General features: G+C 42.4%; 2 protein-coding genes across 2 annotated transcripts in view; both read left to right on the forward strand.

Annotated features, from left to right (window-relative positions):
- The first annotated feature begins 194 nt into the window (after positions 1 to 194).
- On the forward strand, positions 195 to 21,106 carry LOC118848558 (peptidoglycan recognition protein 3-like). Its single transcript, XM_036757486.1, has 8 exons — positions 195 to 243; positions 3,321 to 3,440; positions 4,827 to 5,028; positions 11,765 to 11,883; positions 12,897 to 13,049; positions 17,230 to 17,428; positions 18,931 to 19,049; positions 20,928 to 21,106. Exons 1-8 carry the CDS (start codon positions 195 to 197, stop codon positions 21,104 to 21,106), a joined length of 1,140 nt encoding a protein of 379 aa, XP_036613381.1.
- A 1,727-nt stretch (positions 21,107 to 22,833) lies between these two features.
- Positions 22,834 to 23,506, forward strand: part of LOC118846910 (peptidoglycan recognition protein 3-like) — a 13,871-nt gene continuing 13,198 nt past the window's right edge. Inside the window, exon 1 of the mRNA XM_036755587.1 lies at positions 22,834 to 22,871. Coding sequence (XP_036611482.1) covers positions 22,834 to 22,871 — 38 coding nt within the window. The remainder of the gene's footprint in view (positions 22,872 to 23,506) is intronic.

Below are 23,506 nucleotides of genomic sequence, written 5' to 3' on the forward strand. Positions count from 1 at the left end.
TCTTTGCCACGCATGGTGCTCCATGTTGGGTTGGAGATGTGTCTCCTTCCCTCAGATTGTAAGTTTTCTGAAGCCCTTCAAGGATGCTTGGCCATGAGAGGCAGATCCATGCCTTAATGTTGAATGTCTTATGTCTCTCTCAGGGCAGCTGTCTGTGGTCTGTCTCCTTAGGGCCCTTCCTGGGTTCCTTGAAGATGTTTGTATGGTTTCTTTTTTTCTCCATTCTGGCCCTCGGACACTGTGGTGAGTTTTCTCCTCCTTGGATTACAATAGCTCTGAGTAAATAGGTGGGCAGTAAATCTATCCATGCTGCCCTTTATCTCTAGTAGTGATGTGGAATGGAGACAAGGGCAGGCCAGGCATGGAGAGTGACTCTTCCTTCTTGACCTTGAACCACCATCCCTGCAAGTTCTGACCGGCCTGTCCTTCCTACTAGTCTATCCTATTCCTTTAGCTCTTTTTAGCCTTGTTGCTGGGGCCAACATGAAACACAGGGTCAACATGGTGAAGACACAGGGCAAGTCTATTTCATCTGCACCACACAATTTAAACCTTATACATGTTATAACCCTAATTGTTTCATATGAGTTAGTCTTTCCCCAGGCTAAACTGTAAGGTCTTTGAGGACAGGGTCCTTCCCAAGCAGTATTTAGGGTGAGCATGTCAATAGATGCTATTATTATTAATTATTTATGGTGCTTTAAGGTTTGCATATGCTTGTTTAAAGCAATGGATGGAAGCCATAAAGAGTCAAATTTCAGCTCAATGTAACTAACAATTAGAACCAGCCAAAAGTAGAATGGACTTCCTTGGGAAGTGGTGGGTTCACCCTTAATGGAGACCTTCAAGCAGAGATTGGATAACTTCCTGCTGGGCATGTTGGAGTGGGGGATCCTCGTACATGATCACTAATGTTTATATAGCAACCACTATGTGCCAGGCACTGTGCTAAGTATGATCTCATTTGGTCCCTGGGATAGAGGTGTTATGATCATCCCCATTTTATAGTTAAGGAAACCAAAGCAAACTGAAGTGACTTGCCCAGGGTCACACAGCTAGGAAGTGTCAGAGGCTGGATTTGAACTCAGGTCTTTCTGACACCAGGCCCAGAGCTCTATCCACTGTGCCACCTAGCTACCTATTGGTATTGTTCAGGTATGAGCTGAACTAGCCAATCACCGAGATCCATTCCAACTCTGTGATTCTCCTGTGTAAAATGAGGAGGTTTGTTGTTACCTCACTCCTGATATGAGAAGTAATGATACCAAAGTGCAAATTAAGATTTTCTCTTTGGACATGGCCAACAAGAGAATTTATTTTCTTGACTACACATGTTTAATTCATCTGGAAGAACAAAAGGGCAAGAATATCAAGGGAATTAATGGAAAAAAAATACAAAGGAAAAGTGGCCTAGCAATACCAGATCTCAAACTATATTATAAAGCAGTAATCATCAAAATTTCCGGTGCTGGCTATGAAATAGAGTGGTGGATCAGTGGAATAGATTAGTCAATGGCCATAGTAACCTAGTGTTTGATAAACCCAAAGACCCCAGCTTTTGGGATAAGAACTCACTATTCGACAAAAGCTGCTGGGAAAAATGGAAAACAATAGGCCACAGACTAGGTATAGACCAACATTTCACAACCAAGATAAGGTCAAAATGGTTGCATGATTTAGACGTAAAGGGTGACATCATAAGCAAATTAGAAGAGCAAGGAATAGTCTACCTTTCAGATCTATGGGGAGGGAAAGAATTCATGATCAAAGGAGAGATACAGAGTATTACAAAATGTAAAGTGGATAATTTTGATTATATTAAATTTAAAAGCTTTTGTCTAAACAAAACCAACGCAACCAAGATTAGAAGGAAAGCAGAAAGCTGGGAAACAATCTTTACAGAGAGTGTCTCTGACAAAGGCCTCATTTCTCAAATATACAGAGAACTGAGTCAAATTTCTCAGAATACAAGCCATTCCCCAATTAATAAATGGTCAAAAGGTATGAACAGGCAGTTTTCGGGTAAAGAAATCAAAGCTATCTCTAGGCATACGAAAAAATGCTCTAAATCACTTCTAATTAGAGAAATGCAAATTAAAATACAAATAAGATACAACCTCACACCTATCAGATTGGCTAATATGATGTAGTTTAAAACATGTAGTCTAAAACAGGGTTTTTGTTTTTCTTTCTCAATGAGGGAGGTGGTGAGAGAGATTTTCACCGAATGAAAAAAATTAATATAAAAAAGGAGTTCAACTAGTTGGACTCCAAGGTCTCTTCCGTCTTTAACATTTTATGGCACAGAATTAGACACCAAAGTGTTGCTGTGCAAATTAAGAGACAGAAGGAAAAGTGTGCCTTTGGAGAGTGGGGAGGTATTTTTAATTTTAGACAAGGTGGGGCCAGTGAATTCTTTTTCTTTTCCTGCAACCAATCTGGTTAGGCTTTCTGAAGGAGAATGGAGATAGTATTAAGGAGCAATTAGTCAGTCAATAAACATTTATTAAGTGTGCCAGGCATTGTGCTAAGAGGTGGGTGGGGATACAAAAAGGGGCAAAAGGCAGCCCCTGCTCTCAAGGAGCTCACAGTCTATTGGGGGAGACCACAAGCAAAATAACATGTATGAACAATCTATATATAGGATAAATAGGGAGTTAATAAGAGAGGAAAGGCCTGAGAATTGAATGGGGTCAGGAAAAACTTCTTGTAGAAATTGAGATTTTAGCTGTCACTTAAAGGAAGCTTTAGAAGAGGAGGAGGGAGAACAGTTTGAAAGATGGGCCAATAATGAATAGAGCACCAGCCCTGGAGTCAGGAGGACCTGAGTTCAAATCCGACCTTAGACACTTGACACGTACTAGCTGTGTGACCCTGGGCAAGTCACTTAACCTTGAGTGCCTTGCCTTTCCCCCTCCCAAAAAAAATTAAAAAAGGAGAAAGATTGGAGAAGAGTTTGGGTGGTGGCCAATGCCTGAGGCATTAACCAGCTGGAGGTTTTATATGCCTTTAAGAACTTCCTCTTGAGGTTCAAAAGGGGCCATGGACAAGCAGGCCAATGTTAGAATTACCACATGAAATTTGAATTTAAATTGAATTTCTTTAAAATGGAATACTTAAAAAACCCAAACACGTTGTGCATGAAGGAGATTCATTCTGTCATAAGCAGTCCTTTTTTCTCTTCTTGTGGGGTGAAATATTCATATTTGTCATTGTTTTTCCAAGTTCATAATAATAAAAGGAAAAATTAAAACAAGCACACTAGAATCTGTTTAAGGAACACTCAGGGTCCAATGACGAGAATGCATGTTCTCTTGCAGACGACAGTCCCAACCGCCTTATTTCAAATGGAAGAGAGACAGACGACCTAGCAAATGATTTCCAAAGTCTGATCCAAAATATCACTTTGCTCATTAAAAACGCAAAGAAGCCTTACAGAGGTGAGTGATCTTCTAGACTGGTTGCGTTGGTTCAGTTGGTCTTGGATGTTTCTGCTGGCTTGGGGGGGTGACGTAGAGGGGTACCATTCAACAACATGGATCTGGGACAGGCTAGGAGAGGCTGAAGCCTTTACTAGCTGTGATGGTGGTTGGGGATGGGGAAGTGGGGAAGAGTCCCAAAGAGGTGTGTCTGCCAATGGTTTTAATGGTGTTGGGCAATGGCCCAGGGGATGGGAAGAGGAGAAGGTCTAGAGAAAGTATATTGGGCTTATAGTCTTAGGGACCCTTCAATCTAATAGGGGGAGGGAGGGGAGACAAAACTTTCACCCTCATAGAGTCTTGAGTTAGATAGGGGAAGACACAGCTGCTGCCCTTAAGATACCAGGCTGACAAAGGACATTTGAAGTGCTTGCCCTCAGGTTGCTCCTGGGTTGATAAGGGAGGTATATACACAATCCTCAGGAACTACTGGTCTGATGGACAGGAATGCAGAGAGACAGAGAAAAACAAGAGCACATGAGTGTAGCACAAGATTAGTGCACAAGGAGAAGATGAATACAAGTGTGATTTGAGGTCACATATGGCCCTTGATGTACCAAAATACCACAGATATTAGAAAGAGGTCTGGCCTTGGAATCAGGGGACCTGGGTTCGAATCCTGCCTCACACTTACTACGTATGTTACTACTATGTATGTTACCTTGGGTGAGTGATTTCCCTTCTTAGGACCTCAGTTTTCTCCTCTGTAAAATGAGAGAGTTGGACTAACTGAACTCTAGTGTCCATTCCTGCTTTAAAGCGCAATGCTAGTGCTATTGTGAAGGAGAAGAGCCTCAAAAGGTGGAAGGGGCTGGGTTTGGGTGGGGAGGCCAGTTCATTAGAGAAGGTGAAATGGAGGAGGAAAATATGAGCCAGGCATGGGAAGAAGAGGGGCACAGGAGGAAGAGGCCCATCCAGATGGGGAGCACTCAGAGGCAGCAGAGGCTGCTGGAGGTAGAAAGTCTATGCAGGGTGGGGACGGGGGGCATTCATGAGATATAAAGACAAGATAATGAAGAGGGGAGGGGACGATGTTATGGGAGATGGCCTTATTTCTGTACCTCTCTTAAACATTAGGGGTGCAGAGGCACCCCTGATTTCTTTTTGGAGGCAATTGGGGTTAAGTGAATTGCCTAGGGTCCCATAGCTAGTAAGTGTCTAAGGCTGGATTTGAACTCAAGTCTTCTTGACCTCAGGGCCAGGGCTCTATACACTGTACCACCTAGCTGCCCCAGGAGCCCTGCTTTCAAAGCACCAGCCCAGACAGGATGCCTGGGACAGAAGGGTCTATCAAGAAACGCTAAGGAGAAAACATCAAGTGAAGTCTCTCTGGGTTTTCCCCTTTAGGTTCCTTCCAGATGATCCCTCGATCAGAATGGGGAGCAGCGCCCTCTAGCTGCAGCGTCCAGCTGAGGACTCCCATCCCATACCTCATCATCCATCATATCCCTGGGCATGAGTGTCATGAGAAGGGCACCTGCCGGCAGGTGGTGAAGGGCCTACAAGAGCTTCACATCAAAACAAATGGCTGGTGTGATGTGGCTTACAAGTAAGACATGGGGCAGTGGCCTCTGGGCTGGCCGGCAAGGCCTGACTCAGGTGTTGTTGCTGAGGCATGTCTAACTCTTAGTGACCCCATTTGGGGTTTTCTTGGCAAAGATACTGGAGTGGTTTGCCTTTTCCTTCTCCAGCTCATTTTACAGATGAGGAAACTGAGGCAAAGACAGTTAAGTGACTCACCCAAGGTCACACAGTAAGTGTCTGAGACCAGATTTGAACTCACAGAGAAGAGTCTTCCTGACTCCAAGCTTGGCACTCTATCCACTGAGCCATCTAGTTGTCCTTCCTCATTCCATGTTATCCTTATTTGGTCAGCTCAGTGAAAAATAGGGTGCTGGACTTAGAGTCAGGAAGACCTGGGTTCAAATCCTGATACAGACACACACACAGTGTGATCCTGGGCAACTCACTTGGTCTCATTCCACCTTGGTTTACTCATTTGTAAAATGGGGATAATACCAGCACCTATCTCACATGGCTGTTGAGAGAATCAAATGAGAGAACATGCAAAAGGCACTTTACAAATCTAAAAGCATTAGGCAAATGTTAGTTGTTATTTCTATCATCATCATCATCATCATCACTACCACCATCATCATCATTTTCAGGATTCTTTTATGGAAAGCCTGTCTATTCATAGCACTAGGTCGGGTTGGACCACTTACAAAATGGCACCTATTTTCACTGATGTGGACAAGTTATTAGACGGTGGAAATTTAGTTCACTGAATGATAATTAATAATGATAATAATAATATTGTGCATATACATGTGAAAGGCAGTGTGGTAATAGTTGGATAGAGAGTTGGCTTCTCAGTGAGGAAGACCTGGGTTCCAAACATGCCACACACACTGGCAATATGATCCTAGGAAAATCACTTAACCGCTCAGGGTCCCAGGTAACTCATTAGGAAAATTAGCTGCAGAAAAGGAGAGGAAGCACCCTTCTAAAACCACCCTACATTCATTTTACAGTGGAGGAAACCGAGGCAGATAAAACTTAAGTGATTTTCCAAGATCATACAGCTAGGAAGTATCTGGGGCTGGATTTGAACACAGGTCTTCCTGACTCCTGGTTCTATGTTTTATTTACTGCCCTTTAGTGGGCATGACTTGGGGAAGGAATTTAATAGGAAAAACGGTGCTCTTACACAAAGGCAGGAGCAGGCAGACAACAAACATTTAATAAGCTTTATGTGCCAGGCACTGTGCCAAGTGCTGGGGGATACAAATAGAAGGAAAAAGAAAGGCAATCCCTGTCCTCAAGGAGATTACATTCTAATGAAGCAAGACAACACAGAAAAGGAGCAGAAAAAGGAAGAGTTGAGAGAGACTAAAGTCTGGCAAGTCAGAAGCAGAGCTGGGAGTGGACTGGGGGCTGGCTGGCCTGGGCTCCTCCCCAAAATGGACATGCCAGAGAGAACGCCCCAATGGAAGAAGAAAACTGGAGGTGGGAAAGATAGGCCAAGATGAGAAGGCCCCAGGGTCCCATGGGCTCTCCAAATCAGCTTCACAAGCAAAAAGCTTTAATTCAATTAAATGGAATAAACATTTGTCAAACACTGTGCTAAATATTATTCATACAAAGGAAAAAAAATGAAATAGTCCCCTCAAAGAGCTCACTGGATAGGAAAAGCATGACTAGATAGCTATTTGTCTGGAAAAGATATGAAGAGTTTTTAATGGACTACAGGGGTGAGTAGATAGAATGCTGGGCCTGGAGTCACTGGTAGATTTAAGCACGGGTCACTAGGTGGCGCCATAGTGCACAGAGCACCTGGCCGGGAGTCAGGCTGACTCATCTTCCTGGGTTTGAATCTAGCCTCAAACACTCACTAGCTGTGTGACCTTGAGCAAGTCACTTAACCCTGTTTGCCTCAGTTTCCTCATCTTCCAAATGAGCTGGAGAAGGAAATGGCAAACCACCTTGGTATCTCTGCCAAGAAAACCCCAAATGGGGTCATGAAGAGTCAGACATGACTGAGCACCTTGTAGAAGGTGGGATTTGAGCTGTCACTTAAAGGAATCCAAGGAGATGAGAAGGAAGAACATTTTTTTTTCATTTTATAGATGAGGAAACTGAGGCCCACAGAAGTTAAATTACTTGCTCAAGGTTACACAAATAGTATGCATGTCTTCTGACTTGATTTGAACTCAGGTCCTCTTTCTCTCTTTCCATTGTACTCTGCCATCTTTTTGTTGTTATTTATTATATTCTGTTAGCAAGATACTTAAATCTTTTGTTCAGTTGTGTTTGACTCTTTGTGACCCCATTTTAGTTTTTCTTGGCAAAGATACTGGAGTGGTTTGCCATTTTCTTCTCCAGCTCACTTTACAGATGAGGAAACCGAGGCAAATAGGGCTAAGTGACTTGCTTAGGGTCACAAAGCTTGGAAGTATCTGAGGCCAACTTTGAACTCCAGAAAATGAGTCTTCCTGACTCCAGGCCCAACACTCTATCCACTATGGAGCCACCTAGCGGCCCGTGCTTAAATCTACCACTATTAATTTTCTATCCAATTCCTTTTCTAAGTTAGTTACCTCTTCCTCTATCCATTTAGTTGCACTGTCATTTGGTATGAACCAAACCAATATTAGTATGCTCTCATTATCAATAGGATACTTTTAAACAAGATAGAATTTTCTTATTTATATCTCAATGCTGAAATTCAACTCAAACTGAATTCAACTTTGAAAGACATCCCTACAACTTGATTTTATTGAGCTAGCTGTAGCATGGAAAACCTGGATCTATGCTGTGATCTTAAATCCATGTACATCTTTTGGCATTGTATCATTTATTCTTCTGATTCACCACTCCTAAATCTATTCTTCATCCTCACTGCAGCATCCAGGTACTACTACACCCCTCTCTCTTCTTTCAGCACACCATACTTGTGCTGGCTTCACTTTCTTCTCTTTATAATCTTGACCTTGAATACTTTGAATTTTCAAGGGCCAGCTAGATAGTCCAATGGGTAGAGGGCTGGGCCTGGAGTCAGCGATAGATTCTTTATTTATTTATTTAATATATTTAGTTGTCAGCATTGATTTTCACTAGAGTTGAATTACGAATTTTCTCCCCATTTCTACCCTCCTGCCCACTCCAAGACGGCATATATTCTTGTTGCCCCATTCCTCAGTCAGCCCTCCCTTCTGTCACCCCACTGCCCTCCCATCCCCATTTTCCTTCCTTTCTTGTAGGGCAAGATAAATTTCTACGCCTTGTTGCCTGTGTATCTTATTTCCTTGTTGCATGCAAAAACTTTTTTGTTTTGGTTTTGAACATCTGTTTTTGAAATGTTGAGTTCCAAATTCTCTTCCCTCTTCCCTCCCCACCCGCCCTCCTTAAGAAGTTAAGCAATTCAACATAGGCCACATGCATATCATTATGTAAAACCCTTTCACAATACTCATGTTGTGAAAGACTAACTATATTTTGCTCCTTCCTAACCTATCCCCCTTTATTTAATTTTCTCCCTTGACCCTGTGACTTTTCAAAAGTGTTTGTTTTTGATTACCTCCTCCCCCATCTGCCCTCCCTTCTATCATCCCCCCTTTTTATCTTCTTTCTCCTTTCCTGTGGGGTAAAATACCCAATTGAGTGTGTATGGTATTCCCTCCTCAGGTCAAATCCGATAAGAGCAAGATTCACTCATTCTCCCTCACCTGTCCCCTCTTTCCTTCCTACAGAACTGCTTTTTCTTGCCACTTTTTTGTGAGATAATTTACCCCATTCTATATCTCCCTTTCTCCTTCTCTCAATATATTCCTCTCTCACCCCTTAATTTGATTTTTTTTTTAGATATCATCCCTTCATCTTCAACTCACCCTGTGCCCTCTGTCTCTGTCTCTGTCTCTGTCTCTGTCTCTGTCTCTCTCTCTCCACACACACACACACACACACACACACACACACACACACACACACATATATATATACATACATATATATACATATATATATATATATGCATATTCCCTTCAGCTACCCTAATACTGAGGTCTCATGAATTATACACATCATCTTTCCATGTAGGAATGTAAACAAAACAGTTCAACTTTAGTAAGTCCCTTGTGATTTCTTTTTCTTGTTTACCTTTTTATGCTTCTCTTGATTCTTGTGTTTGAAAGTCAAATTTTCTATTCAGCTCTGGTATTTTCACTGAGAAAGCTTGAAAGTCCTCTATTTTATTGAAAATCCATATTTTGCCTTGAAGCATGATACTCAGTTTTGCTGGGTAGGTGATTCTTGGTTTTAATCCTAGCTTCCATTGACCTCTGGAATATCATATTCCAAGCCCTTTGATCTCTTAATGTAGAAGTGGCTAGATCTTGTGTTATTCTGATTGTGTTTCCACACTACTCAAATTGTTTCTTTCTGGCTGCTTGCAGTATTTATTTTCTCCTTGATCTGGGAGCTCTGGAATTTGGCGACAATATCCTAGGAGTTTTCTTTTTGGGATCTATTTGAGGAGGCGATCTGTGGATTCTTTCAATTTCTATTTTACCCTCTGGCTCTAGAATTTCAGGGCAGTTTTCCTTGATAATTTCTTGAAAGATGGTATCTAGGCTCTTTTTTTTGATCATGGTTTTCAGGTAGTCCAATAATTTTTAAATTATCTCTCCTGGATCTATTTTCCAGGTCAGTGGTTTTTCCAATGAGATATTTCACATCGTCTTCCACTTTTTCATTCCTTTTTTTCTGTTTTAAAGTATCTTGATTTCTCATAAAGTCACTGGCTTCCAATTGCTCCAATCTAATTTTTAAGGTAGTATTTTCTTCAGTGGTCTTTTGGACCTCCTTCTCCACTTGGGTAATTCTGCCTTTGAAGGCATTCTTCTCCTCATTGGCTTCTTGGAGCTCTTTTGCCATTTGAGTTAGTCTATTTTTTAAGGTGTTGTTTTCTTCAGTATTTTTTTTGGCATTTTTTTGGGTCTCCTTTAGCAAGTCATTGACTTGCTTTTCATGGTTTTCTCGCATCATTCTCATTTTTCTTCCCAATTTTTCCTCTACTTCTCTAACTTGCTTTTCAAAATCCTTTTTGAGCTCTTCCATGGCCTGGGACCAGTTCATGTTTTTCTTGGAGGCTTTTGATGTAGGCTCTTTGCTTTGTTGACTTCTTCTGGTTGTATGTTTTGGTCTTCTTTGTCACCAAAGAAAGATTCCAAAGTCTGAGACTGAATCTGAGTCCATTTTTGCAGTCTGGCTATGTTCCCAGCTAACTTACTTGATCCTTGAGTTTTTTTGTTGGGGTATGACTGCTTGTACAGTAGAGAGTACTTTGTTTCAAGCTTGAGGGGATGTGCTTTTGTTTTCAGAGCTATTTCTATACAACCAGCTCTGCCACACCAGCACTCCTCCTTCCCCAAGAACTGCCAACCCGGACCTGAATCAGATCTTAAGCAGGCTCTGCACTCCTGCTCTGATCCGCCACTTAATTCCTTCCACCAGGTGGGCCTGGGCCAGGAAGCAACTGCAGCTGTAGTTCTGTAGCTGCCCCACCTCCGCTGCCCCTGGGGTGGTGGCTGAACCATGAACTCCTTTCACTCCCCACAGCTTTTCCCACTAACCTTCTCTGTTGGCTTTGGTTTTTGTGGGTTGAAAAGTCTGGTAACTGCCACAACTCACTCATTCAGGCCTCTAGGGCCTGTTCCGCCTGCCTCCTGGTCTGGTTGGTCCTGTCACCACCCACGCTGGGCTCTGCTCTGCTGTGCTCCCAGCTCCTCGTGCGACAGACCTCACCCAGCAACCATCCAGGCTGTCCTGGGCTGGAGCCCTGCTTCCCTCTGCTATTTTGTGGGTTCTAGAATTTGTTCAGAGCCATTTTTATAGGTTTTTGGAGGGACGGGGTGGGGAGCTCACGCAAGTCCCTACTTTCCAGCCTCCATCTTGGCTCCGCCCCCCATCAGTGGTAGATTTAAGCATGGGCCTCTAGGTGGTGCCATAGTGGACTGAGCACCAAGCCTACAGTCAGTGGTAGATTTAAGCATGGGCCTCTAGGTGGCGCCATAGTATGCAGAGCACTAAGCCATCAGGAAGATTCATTATCCTGAGTTTGAATCAAATTTGAAAATTTGAATTTTCTTACTGCCTTGTTCTACCAACGCTCATGTCTACACACACTGCAACCTTCTGTTACCCATAATATCTTGCTTTCTCTGCTCATAATGACGTTTTGCAGAATGTCCTTGGAGGAAGTCACACAGCTGTGCTTCCTAGGTCCTGTATAAATTCATGTGGAGCCAGTGAGATAATAAATAGTTTGATGCATAGAGTGGTGTACCTGGAGTCAGGAAGACCTGAGTTCAAATCTACCCTCAGACACTTAATGGCTGTGGGGCAGTTATTGGTCGAGTGACTTAACTTTTCTGTGCCTCACTTTTCCTCATCTGTAAAATGGCAATGAAAGTAGGACTTGTTTCACAAGGTTATTGTGAGGATAAAATAGTATTGTAAAGTACTTTGCAAGACTTAAATCGTTCCATAAAAGCTATCATCAGCATTATTATTAAGCATCAGAATAAGACCGTCCTGGAGAAATTGACCACTGTACCTTTCATAATACGGTGCTTAGAAGGGAATACAGTTCTCTAGACAGAGATGTTCTCCTCCAGGATGTTGCAAGAAAAAAAGGGTTGTTGTGGGTTGGGGAGTTGAGTTTGTTCCTACAGCTGGGTTGTACTGTTGGCCTTTAAACATTGCATTTCTTTACATCCTGACAGTTTCCTGATTGGTGATGATGGCAATGTGTATGAAGGCGTGGGCTGGGCCCTCCAAGGCACTCACACGGTGGGCTACAACGACAAGTCCCTGGGGCTTGCTTTTGTGGGGAGCATAGCAGGTAATGGTCGACCCAACCAGGTCCTAACAGCGACTTTTGAGCTCCTACATGATCATTTACGAGGAAAGGGAACAGAGATGTCTCATGGTAGATCTGGGAAATATAAACCCTACAACCCGATTAATCCAAGTTTCTTTCTTTTTTTTTTGGAGAGGGGTTCAAGTCAGAATTATATAGCTAGTTGCTACATCTTCCCTTCATTTTCCCTAGGGAGGGACAAGTTGGTCCATATATTTTATTCTATTTATTTCAGAAATATTACAACTTCAGTAAATTTTCAGAGACTATTTTTATCATGGTGTTAAGAATCTGTATACTCCCCAAATGCTTTTCCTTTTTTTTTCTTTCCGAAAGTGCTACAAGCATCAGCTAGGAACCAAATCTCTCTCTCTCTCTCTCTCTCTCTCTCTCTCTCTCTGTCTCTGTCTCTCCTCATTTTACAGATAAAGCAAATGATATTTTGAAATGTGAAGTGACTTATATAAGGTCACATAGCTAGTAAGTGGCAAGGACATGATTCAAACCCAGGACTTTTGGTGCCCATTTCAAGCCCACAGCTCTTTCTGCCATCTCATGCTGCTATTCTCTACTCCCAGTCTCTCAGTCCTCCTCTGAGACTCCTCAGCTCTGGCTTTGAGACTGGTCAGGCCCATCCCTTCCCATGATTTCCTCTTTCCCACGTCTGAATCTTCACACATGCCACCCTCCCGGCCAGAGGCACTCTTCCCATTTCCCCTCTATCTAGCTTCCTCCCTCCCTTGCTTCAGCTCTTCTTCCCCTATGGACCTTTTTCTAATGAATTCCATCCATTTCTGCTCCCTCTAGTCTCTCTTCCTTTGTCTTCAGTGCTGATGGTTGATGAGAACAGGGGATGCTTTGTAGAGGTTCTTAGATGTTTTGGAAAGAAAGGCACAGAGAGCTCTGCCCGGGGGTGGGGTGGGGTGAGGTGAGGTGAGGGGTTGGCATTTGAGTTAAACTAATAGATGAATGTTTGGCTTGTGATCGCTTGTCAGGAAGTTCCCCCAGTACTGCTGCCTTGTCTGCGGCAGAGGATTTGACCTCCTTTGCTGTCTCTAGAGGTTACCTCTCATTCAAGTACATCCAACCACTGTTTGTTCAGAGTGAGTCCTGTCTGGCCTCCAATAGGAGTGCCGTGTCCAAGAAAGGTAAGCCCTCGACTTAGTCTGTTCCTTTTCTTTCTTTTTATTTTAAAACAGAATTTTAATTGAGATCTGTTGATTTTGCCCTGAATTTCTTAGGGCATGCCTCACCTCTCTATTGTCTTTCAATATAATAAATTTAACGTAATTTCATTTTGTTTCATTTCATTTTAGTTCAATTCAATAAATAATAATTAAGTAATTGCATAATCAAAAGGCTCATATGGCAGTTAGATGGCTCAGTGGATAGAATGCTGGGCCTGGAGTCAGGAAGACTTGAGTTCAAATTTGGCCTCAGACATTTATTAGCTGTGTGACCCTGGGCAAGTCAATTAACCTCTGTTTGCCTCAATCTACTGGAGAAGGAAATGCACCTCCAGGATCTTTGCCAAGGAAACCCCATGGATAGTACTGATGTGCTGTGGTCCACTGGTCACCAAGAGTCCAGCATGACTGAACAACAACATGGTATAGCGAAATGGTGCCAGAGGATTTTTGTTCTGTAAGCCTTTTTTTAACAGCAAAATATGTTGTGGGCTCCCAAGCTAATTTAATATAGTACTTATAATATTCTTTTAGATTTATTCATTAAATATTCAATATAACTGCAGTGATAATAAACTTATGATGCTTCAAACATACACATAATAATAATAATATTAATAAATAGTTATCATTTACATAGTGCCTACTATGTGTCAGGCACTGTGCTAAGTGCTTTACAATTATTTCATTTGATTCCCACAATAACTCTGGGGGGTGGGTGCTATTATCATCCCCATTTAACAGTTGAGGAAACTGAGGCAAACAGAGATTAAGTGACCTACCTGGGATCACACAGCCGCTAAGTGTCTGAGACTGAATTTGAACTCAGATCTCCTGAGTTCCAGACCTGGAGCTCTCTCTAATATACCACCTAGCTGTAAATAGGTTCCATTTAGGCAACTATTTACTGCTCAAGGCACCCTCAAAGAGCTTTTAGCTGAAGCCCCTTGGACCATCAGGGTCCGAGAACCACTAGATGGGAACAGCTGTGACTAGAGAGTTAGCCTTTGAATCAGGCATATCCGAGTTCTAGCCATGCCTCTGACACATCCTGGCTTTGTATTCTTGGACGAGTCATTGAACCTCCAAGATGTCCAAGTCTATAAATTGTAGAGAAAGCGCTGATCTGCACTAACAGGAGATTTCCTCATCCAGAGATTCCCACAACAAATTAAAAATCAATAGCTCTTTCTTCTTCCCTTCTTCATGATTAACAAGTGCCAGAATGCTGTGCCACACACTGAGGGAACTACAGAACTTAGGTGGGACACCACCTAGACCCCCCGACTAGTCCTTCCCCCTTCAAAGACCCCCTGACTTGTCCCTGTCTAGAGGGACCCTTTGTGTTGTGTCCTGGCTGATTCCCTTCAGGAAGAGCCCGAATGGGAGCTGTCAGAGTTCTGAGGATGCGCAAAGACTGTGTGGTCTGAACCTCATCTAGCTCTGTCCCCTCCAGTCTCTCCTGGTAAAAGAGATGGATGTCTTTTAGGTGGGAGAATAATAATGATGATGATGATGGTGGTGGTGGTGGTTATGATGATGCTGCTGAATATTTTTATAGCACTTACTATGTGTCAGGAACTCTATTAGGGGCTTTAAAATTTTATTGACATTTTGATCCTCACAACAACCTGGGGAGGGAGGTGCTACTATTATGACATTTTAGAGATGAGGAAACTGAGGCAAATAGGGGTTCAAATAACTTTTCCAGGGTCACATAGCTAGAAAGTGTCTGAGGGTGGATTTGAACTCAGATCTTCTTGACTTCAGGCCTATGTGTATATACATTACATACTCATTTATGTGTACTAAATGGCATTTAAAATAATTTTTTTTGGAGGGGGAAAGGCAGGACAATTGGAGTTAAGCGACTTGCCCAAGGTCACACGGCTAGTAAGTGTGTCAAGTGTCTAAGGCCGGATTTGAACTCAGGTCCTCCTGACTCCAGGCCCAGTGTTCTAGTCATTGCTCTACCTCGCTGCCCCTAAGTAGCATTTTTTTTTTTTTGTATAGACCTGCAACTGGGAAGAGAACTCCCAATGTGCAAACGGGGGATAGAGAGCATTGGGTCCCAGCTGTGTGACTCTGTCAAGTCACTTAACCTCTGTTTGCCTCAGTTTCCTTAACTCAGGTTTTCCTGATCCATTCATTTTCTAGTGTGTTTTCTTAACGCCAATTAGCAAATGCAATCTGCGTTAAGTTCTGATTTACCACAATTATCCTAATAGGAGGTTTTCAAAAATTGAGCTAGATTTCCTAAATGGGGAACTATAGTAATAGCACCTACCTAGCCGGGTTGTGGTGAGAATCAATGAGATATTTGTAAAGTGTTAGCACAGTGATTGGCACAGAGTAAGCACTTATTTATTGGCTATTGACCAAATGTTTATTTCTTTTCTTCCTTCTTTTCTCCCACTGACAAAGATATACAGCCCTTTTGCACCTCACACTGTGACTGGCTTAGGGTCACACAGCTAGAATATGTCAGAGTCAGGGACTGAACCTGGGTCCTCCTGCTTTTCATACTAAAACACATACATGTGTGTGCTTATGTATGTGTTTCCTTAGCTAAATATTTTCAAAGTCAAATGCAAGTTAATTTGTAAAATGAGCTTCATTCATTTTTAAGACTTTGATGAGGCATTTCGCTACATCTGGCATGCTTTTCTCTGCTTCTCCTATCTTCCATGAATGACCCTTGGCTCTATGTAACCTTTTTTTTTTTAATTTCGTATTTTGTTTTTTCCCCATTTACATGTAAAAACAATATCTAACATTCATTTTTGCAACTTTGAATTCCAAATTCTCTCCCCACCCCTTTCAGAAGGCAAACAATTCGATATAGATTATACATATGTAGTCACGCAGAACATATATTGTGAAAGAAAACATAGACAAAAAAATACTCAAGAAAAATAAAGGAAGCAAAAAAAAGTATGCCTCAATCTGTATTCCGACACCATCAGCTCTTTCTCTGAGTATGGATAGCATTTTTCATCACATGTCCTTCAGAGTTGTCTTGGATCGTTGTATTGCTGAGAACAGCTAAGCCATCCACCGCTGATCATCGTACAATATTGCTGTTACTTTGGACACAGTAGATTTCACTTTGCATCAGCCCACAGGTGATTTTAAAGAGCATACTGACCTGTAGCCAGTTGTCTTTTTCCTATTCCTTGCTTACGTAGATTCATCTTCTGCGCGTAGACTCTATCTGTGTCTCTGCCTGTTGACATTAGCATCTGTCCTAGGGCTTTTGCTCTGAGATAACTCTGCACTTTATTTCTGCTTTGCTGCTTGTGGCTGCAAGGCATGCCCAGGATCACACAGATGGGCCTTCTCCAGAGGACAATGGGACGTGTGCCTAGAAATAATGCTTTGCCCTTACCTCGGGCTTGGGTGGAGGAATCCCTGAGATACTCCGACGAGTGGCCTGGCATTCTAGGGGTATGCCCATCTTACTGAATGGCAGTTACGTGATAGCATATTGAGTTGTGTAGTGGAAAGATTCAGAAGACTCTTTGGAGTCAGAAGTCATGGGTTTGATCTGACGATGCCCAACCACATGATCTTGGCCAAGTTGTTTCACTTTCCTGACGCTCGATTTCCCTATCTGTAAAATGGAGGTGATGAGAGTTAGAAGACATAGAATTGATTAGTGGCTCTGCCACTTCCTACCTGTGGGACACTGAGCAAGTCACTTAAAATTTGGGGGTCTCAGTTTCTTCATCTAAAAAATGAATGGGTAAAAATTCACGACCTTGAAGCTCCCTTCTAGCTAGGCACCTGTATGGCAAGAGCTGGGGAGCCAGTGGACCTCAGTTTGAATCTGACTTCAGATGCTAGGTGTGTAACTCTCAGCAAGTCACTTAACTCTCTTGGTTCTCAGTTTCCCCATCTGCAAAAAGGGGATAATAATAATACTTCAGAGTCGTTGTAAGGATGAAAAGTTTTATATATATGTATTTTGAAAACCTCAAAGTGCTATATAAATGACTGCTATTATTATGATCATGACCCCACTGACCTCACAGGGCAGTTATGAAGAAAGTGTTTTGAAAGCCCTGAAGCACAGTAGGAATATAAATTACTATTGTCATTACCTTCTGTTTTTCCTCATTTCTTTCTCCTCCCTCTTCAGAATGCCCTGACATCATCCCTCGCTCCTCCTGGGGAGCCCGAGAAACTTACTGTGCTAAGCTGCTTGAGCCAGCCAAGTATGTCATCATTATCCACACCGCGGGCCACGGTTGCAATGTGACCGAAGAGTGCAAGACAGCCGTTCAAAACATCCAGTCCTATCACATCGACAAGATGAAATTCTGCGACATAGGTTACAAGTAAGACACATGAAAAGTCCTTTCCCATAGTTTCCTCCATAGCCAGCCAAGCGGGCAGCTCATCGATTGATCCTTACAACAAACCATGATTAGGCAGATCACTGTGGTCGGCACTGGAAAAGATGCAAAGTTTAGGTGGGATATGGTCCCTGTCCTCATGAGGCTTATAGTCTAACAGGGGAAGAAGCACATCTAATTCTATTGGACTAATCTAATTATCTAATTATATTATATTAGGGGCAGCTAGGTGGATAGTGGATAGAGTGAATGGAGCGCTGGGCCTGGAGTCAGGAATACCTGAGTTAAAATCTGGCCTCAGACACTGTGTGGCTCTGGGCAAGTCACTTCATGCTGTTTGCCTCAGTTTCCTCATCTGTAAAATGATCTGGAGAAGGAAATGGCAAACCCCTCCAGTATCTCTGCCAAGAAAACCCCAAATGGGGTCACAAAGAGTCAGCTACCGATCAACAACAACCAAAAAATCATAGGACTTTGAGCTAGAAGACATCTCAGTGTTTATTCAGTACAGTTCCATCTAGATCGGGCTCCAGGATGGATGTTCTGATTTGGATTCACCTTAAACCTGAGTCAGTTCTTCAAGTTAGTGTTGGACGTTAATCTATTATTGAATAGCCTGTGTTCAAGAGGCAGCATTTATATGTTGGTTAGAAAACTGGTTTCTGAGTCAGGACGACCTGAGTTCGAGTCCTGCCTTGAACTTGGCTAGTGTGTCAAGTCAGAGTGGTTGTGTGATTCTGGACAAATGATTTAACTTCTACGACTCTCTAAGGCTAAAAGATGCGGAGCAGGCGCTGACCTGCATCCCAATGAAACCACTGGTTGGATTAAAAAAAATGTTCACCTTCAAATGTGTATTGGATTTAGAATTTGAAAAAATCTTAGAGATCATCTCGTCTAATTACCTTATTTTGTAGATATGAAACCCGAGGGCCAGAGAGGCCAAGTAATTTGCCCAAGGCTACACAGGTAGTAAGTAGAGCTGGGATTTGAGGCTAGGCCCTCTGGTTTCAGATCCAGGACTCTTTCCCTTTCCTGAGTTCAAATCTGACCTCAGACACTTATGAGCTGTGTGACCCTGGGCAAGTCACTTAATCCTGTTTGCCTCAGTTTCCTCATCTGTAAAATGAGCTGGAGAAGGAAATGACAAACCACACTGGTAACTGCCAAAGAAAACCCTAAATGAGTTCACAAAGAGTCTGACACAACTGAAAACAACACAACAACGATGACTCTCTTTCACTTATAATATGGTGTCCTTATCCCTTTAATAGGTACTTGCCCTTTTCCCTTTAATAATCTTTCCCTCGCTCTCATCAACTCCTCCCTTCCTCCTACACACTCTTTCCTAGTTGATGATGATTCTGTATTCTGAGTCAAGTCCGCGTTAACACAATCTTTAATCAGCATGAGAACCTTTCTGCTTTCTTGATGCGGTTTGCCCCGATTCTGATAGCAACGTCCTTTTTCTCTCTCTTCTTTAGTTTCCTGGTAGGTGAGGACGGGAGAGTGTATGAAGGAGTGGGCTGGGACACCGAGGGCGCTCACACTTACGGCTACAATGACATTGGTCTGGGAATCGCTTTCATTGGCTTGTTCAGTGGTAAGGAAGGGGCCTGCGCGCAGTCAGTGGGTTTGGGGCATTGGTGATGGGCGATGACAGCAGTGCATTTAAGATATGTCAGAATTCTATATTTACTGGGCTGTGAGAAGCCCTTTTGCAATGAATGAGTGAATGAGAAGATATTAGTTAAGACCACACTGTGTGCCAGATGCATGCAACCTGGGGACAGATCGAGCTTGCCTTTGGTGCTTACTTTGGGAGCACCCATGGCAAAAAAATTGGAGTTTGACTTTGACTCCGGTCAAAACGGGGATTCTATTGGGCATTTGGGCCTTAAAGGGACACATGTTCCATCTCAATCCAGCTTTTAGGATGCCTCTTTTGTTCTCATTCTCTGGGGAGGTTGGAGTTGCCATTTCCTTTAAGGAACGAGGGCAGGAGTGGGCAATTTTCCTTTCTATATCTCCATGTGTTTCATAGTAAGATTTCAGAATAATCTGGCAGATACTGTCAGTTCTTGGCTGCTAGATAACAGGAGTAAGGGGAGGGGAGAGAATTTGCAGATGGTGCCAAAATAGGGCATAATTAAAATAATAATTTGGATTAAGTTTGAGTTTATTAAAAAAACACAACAAAACTTTCTGATCACAGTTTTACCTTCCTGATGGAATCTAGAAGACCTAGGTTAAAATCCTGTCTTTGACCAGCTGTATGGCTGTGGGCAAGCCATTTAACTTCTCAGCGTCAGTTTCCCAATCTGTAAAACAGGGATAATAGTACCTGTAGTATAGCGTTGTCATGAGGCATCGATGAATATTATGTAAAGCTCTTTGAAAATTAACATGTGTCAATTATTATTCTTATTAATATAGAACTCCACAGATCTCTTCCCTGTCTTTTTAGAAAGAAACTTTTCTTTTCCAGTCCCTGTTTGGATAAGCTTTGTCTGATATCAAAATGAGTCAGACTTCCCAGTGCACATGCCACGCAATATGGAACAAGGTGCAAAGTTGGCACAGGAGTAGGTGGGCTAGGGGCCTGGCATGCCATTAGCCTGCGGTAACACGCTTCCTCTCTATAGTTTATTGGAGGGACTTCAGAGGCCTTCTGGTCCAAGCCTTTTATTTCGTAGTTGAGGAAACCAAGGCTCAGACCGATTAGTGACCTTGTCCAAGGTCACACAGTAAGCATCAGAGGTGAGATCTGAACTCAAGTCTTCATACTCCAGAGTCTACATGCTTTCCATTGAGCTATGTGCTCCCTAGGTTAATATATGCATGAGGCTAATGGAAATATTACTGTTTGTATTCTCAGGTCTGGTTTTCCCCAGGGACGGTATGGGAACAAGAAATCCATCAACCAATCAGCAAGCATTTGTTTATTAAGCATATTACATATTATATATGCACACTCTATTACATACAATATGCTCATTATTAAGCATATTACATATTATATCTATTATATTACATATAATATGCTTATTATTAAGCATATTACATATTATTACATATATTACTGTGTACCAGGAACCAGGTTAAGCACTGGGGATACAAAGAAAATTAAAAGCGCTCCCTGCCCTCAAGGAGCTTACATTCTAAATGGGAAGACAACATGCAAACAACCAGATATACAAAAGATGAATTGGAGTCGATCTCAGAGGGAAAGCACTAGCTTTAAGGAGGACCAGCAAAGGTTTCTTGCAGAAGGATGGATGAAATAAGGATCCCTAAAAGAGTTAAATGAATCATTTTATTGGAGGGACTTTGGTGTTAGGAAATCTTGGGCCCAAATCTCATATGTGTGAACCATATATGTGAATCCTTGGTCCATGATGGAGGAAAATGTATGTCCCCTGAGCAGAAGGCCATGGCAAATTTAGGTGGTCTGGGTGGTTATTCAGTGTTGCTTTTTCAGGAACTTCTCCCAATGCTGCAGCCCTAAAGGTGGCCCAAGACTTGATCCAGTGTTCAGTGGACAAAGGCTATTTGATTCCTGACTATCTTCTGGTGGGACACAGTGATGTCGTCAACACGCTCTCCCCAGGGCAGGCCCTGTATGATAAAATCAAGACCTGGCCTCACTTCAAACACTGAGTATGTCTGCCACCAACCTGCTTCTTTACCTCTTACTTCTTCTGGGGCCCTGGGACTTACCTGTCAGCATCTTCTGCCTGGGGCATGGAGGTAGGGAGGGCAAATCTGATTCCCCTAAATTTGTCTGGGCTGATCTGACCCTAGACTCCCAACCTTTCTTCTGTATATGAGCCTTCACATCAGCTATTCCCATACCCTGGGACAACCTTGTGGAAAAGTGGGCCACCCCAGGAAGGAAAAGGAGCTACTGCCCAGGCTCCAGTCTGAGCCTGGGATCCAGTTCCAACTCCATTGGAGGAAATGGTTGGGTGAGGGGGAAGTGTTCTGTTATACCTCTGCTTACTCTAAAATTTGACCTTTAACCAGTAGCAATTCTCAAATCTCATCATGTCCAATCCTCTTTTTCTGTTCTACTTCATGTATGGAAATGCTTCTTTTATTAGTATTTGTTGCATTCAAAATAAAAAATTAATTATAAACTTGATAAAAATGAACAAAAATGAATGCTTTTATATTAAAAGAAGAACAGAGAGGACTGTATATAAAATCATACAACACAGGGCAATTTTATGAGTAGCCTAGAAGCTTCTCATAAATCATCCTCAAATTCCCCTATTTGGCAACAGATTGACAGACACATTGCCTAATAACTAGAATAGCTTCCTTGCTCCCATTGGCAGGTAATTTGGTCTGATTCCAACATGGAGCCATCATCTGGACTCACAGAGTTTCTTGGGCTTGAGTTTCTCCTAACTCAGTTAAAAACCCAACTTCTTGGTTCTTCTTCTCGTTATGCTTTAGGCTGTTCCTGGCTCCTTCCACCAATTTCCAAGGTCTTGGTTTGGGGAAAGTATGATACAGCTATGTTGGGTTTTTTAACTTTTGAGTTCCAATTTTTCTCCCTCCCCTCCACCCCCTCCTCTAACCCACTGAGAAGGCAATAGGATGCCCATTGTAACGTATGAAGTCATGCAAAACATATTTCCACATTAGCCATGTTGCAAAAAAAAGCAAGAAAAATAAAGTGAAAAAATGCTTCAATTTGCACTCAGAGTTCATCAGTTCTCTTTCTTGAGGTGGACATTTTCATCTCGAGTCCTTTGGAGTTACAATGGAGCGCGGTGCTGATCAGAGTAGCTAAAGTCTTTCACAGTTTCACAGTTGATTATTGTTATAATATTGCAGGTACTGTGTACAACGTTCTCCTAGTCCTGTTTGTTTAACTTTGCATGTGATACACCCGTGTTAACAAGATTCTTCATATTAGTGTGGCTCCCACCCATTTCCAAGCCCAGGTGATTGTCGGTGCTGTAGTGTTCCATATATATATATTATATATATAGATATATATATATATATAGTATATATATAGTATATATATATACCACACATACATACTATACATATATAGATATTGTGTATGTATATATATATATATGACAATTACTGAATTGCACCCATATACCTCCCTCACCCTACCAGTAGAAGGGGTCATGTCTTCATAATCCTCCTCCCGTCTCTCTGTTCAAGCTTTTCCACTTCAGGAGGCCTTCTTTGATCCTTCTTCCCACCTCTTGTTTCACTTCCCTAATTCTCTACATCCTTCCTGCACTCTGATGGTCATGCTGTTTGGTCACATCATTTGCAATTATTTCTTTGTCTCTGTCTGTATCCTGGGGGTATTCTCTGTCTCATCTCAAGCTGGGATCTTCTCAAGCATAGGGTCTATGTCCTCTTCCAATCCAACCACCGGAGACTCCTTGAGGTCAGGGACTGTGTCTTTTCAATTAGAGGGGAGCTCTCTGAGGGCAGGAACTATGCCTTTTCCTCTTGGATCTTCCTCCAGAGCCCAGGCAGGGTTCTGTTTGTAGTGGATGTTCAGGATCTCACCTAGGTTAATGCTGGCAAACTGGACCTTTAGCTGTCCCCTTGCTTGATGCGAAAGGCTGGGAATTGGCATGAGGGAGGATAACAGAGTCTTGCTTCTGCTTTTATATACAGTGATATATTACACTTTGCACATGCTTCTCCTGAACAAAAAAGGTATTCACCATTTCAGTGGGGAGCAGGTATGATGAAGAGTATTTATTGGGGGGTTCCTGCCCTAACCCTCTTTTTTGTGTTCATGATCTAGAAGAAAGGGAGCTTCTGGAGAGGGAGAAAGCAGAAGAAGGAGGAGTAAAAGGAGCCACCCAGCAATGTGAACTTTGGAGGAGACACTCTTGTCTCACTCACACACACACACACACACACACACACACACACACACACACACACAGAGTGTTTTTATACTGTAAGACAAATTTTTTGTTTTTTCCCCCACTTAATAATATTTTATTTTTTCCAATTACATGTAAAGATAGTATTCAACATTCACTTTTATCAGATTCTGAGTTCCAA

Source organism: Trichosurus vulpecula, chromosome 4, assembly GCF_011100635.1.
Source record: "Trichosurus vulpecula isolate mTriVul1 chromosome 4, mTriVul1.pri, whole genome shotgun sequence".
Lineage (NCBI taxonomy): Eukaryota > Metazoa > Chordata > Mammalia > Diprotodontia > Phalangeridae > Trichosurus > Trichosurus vulpecula.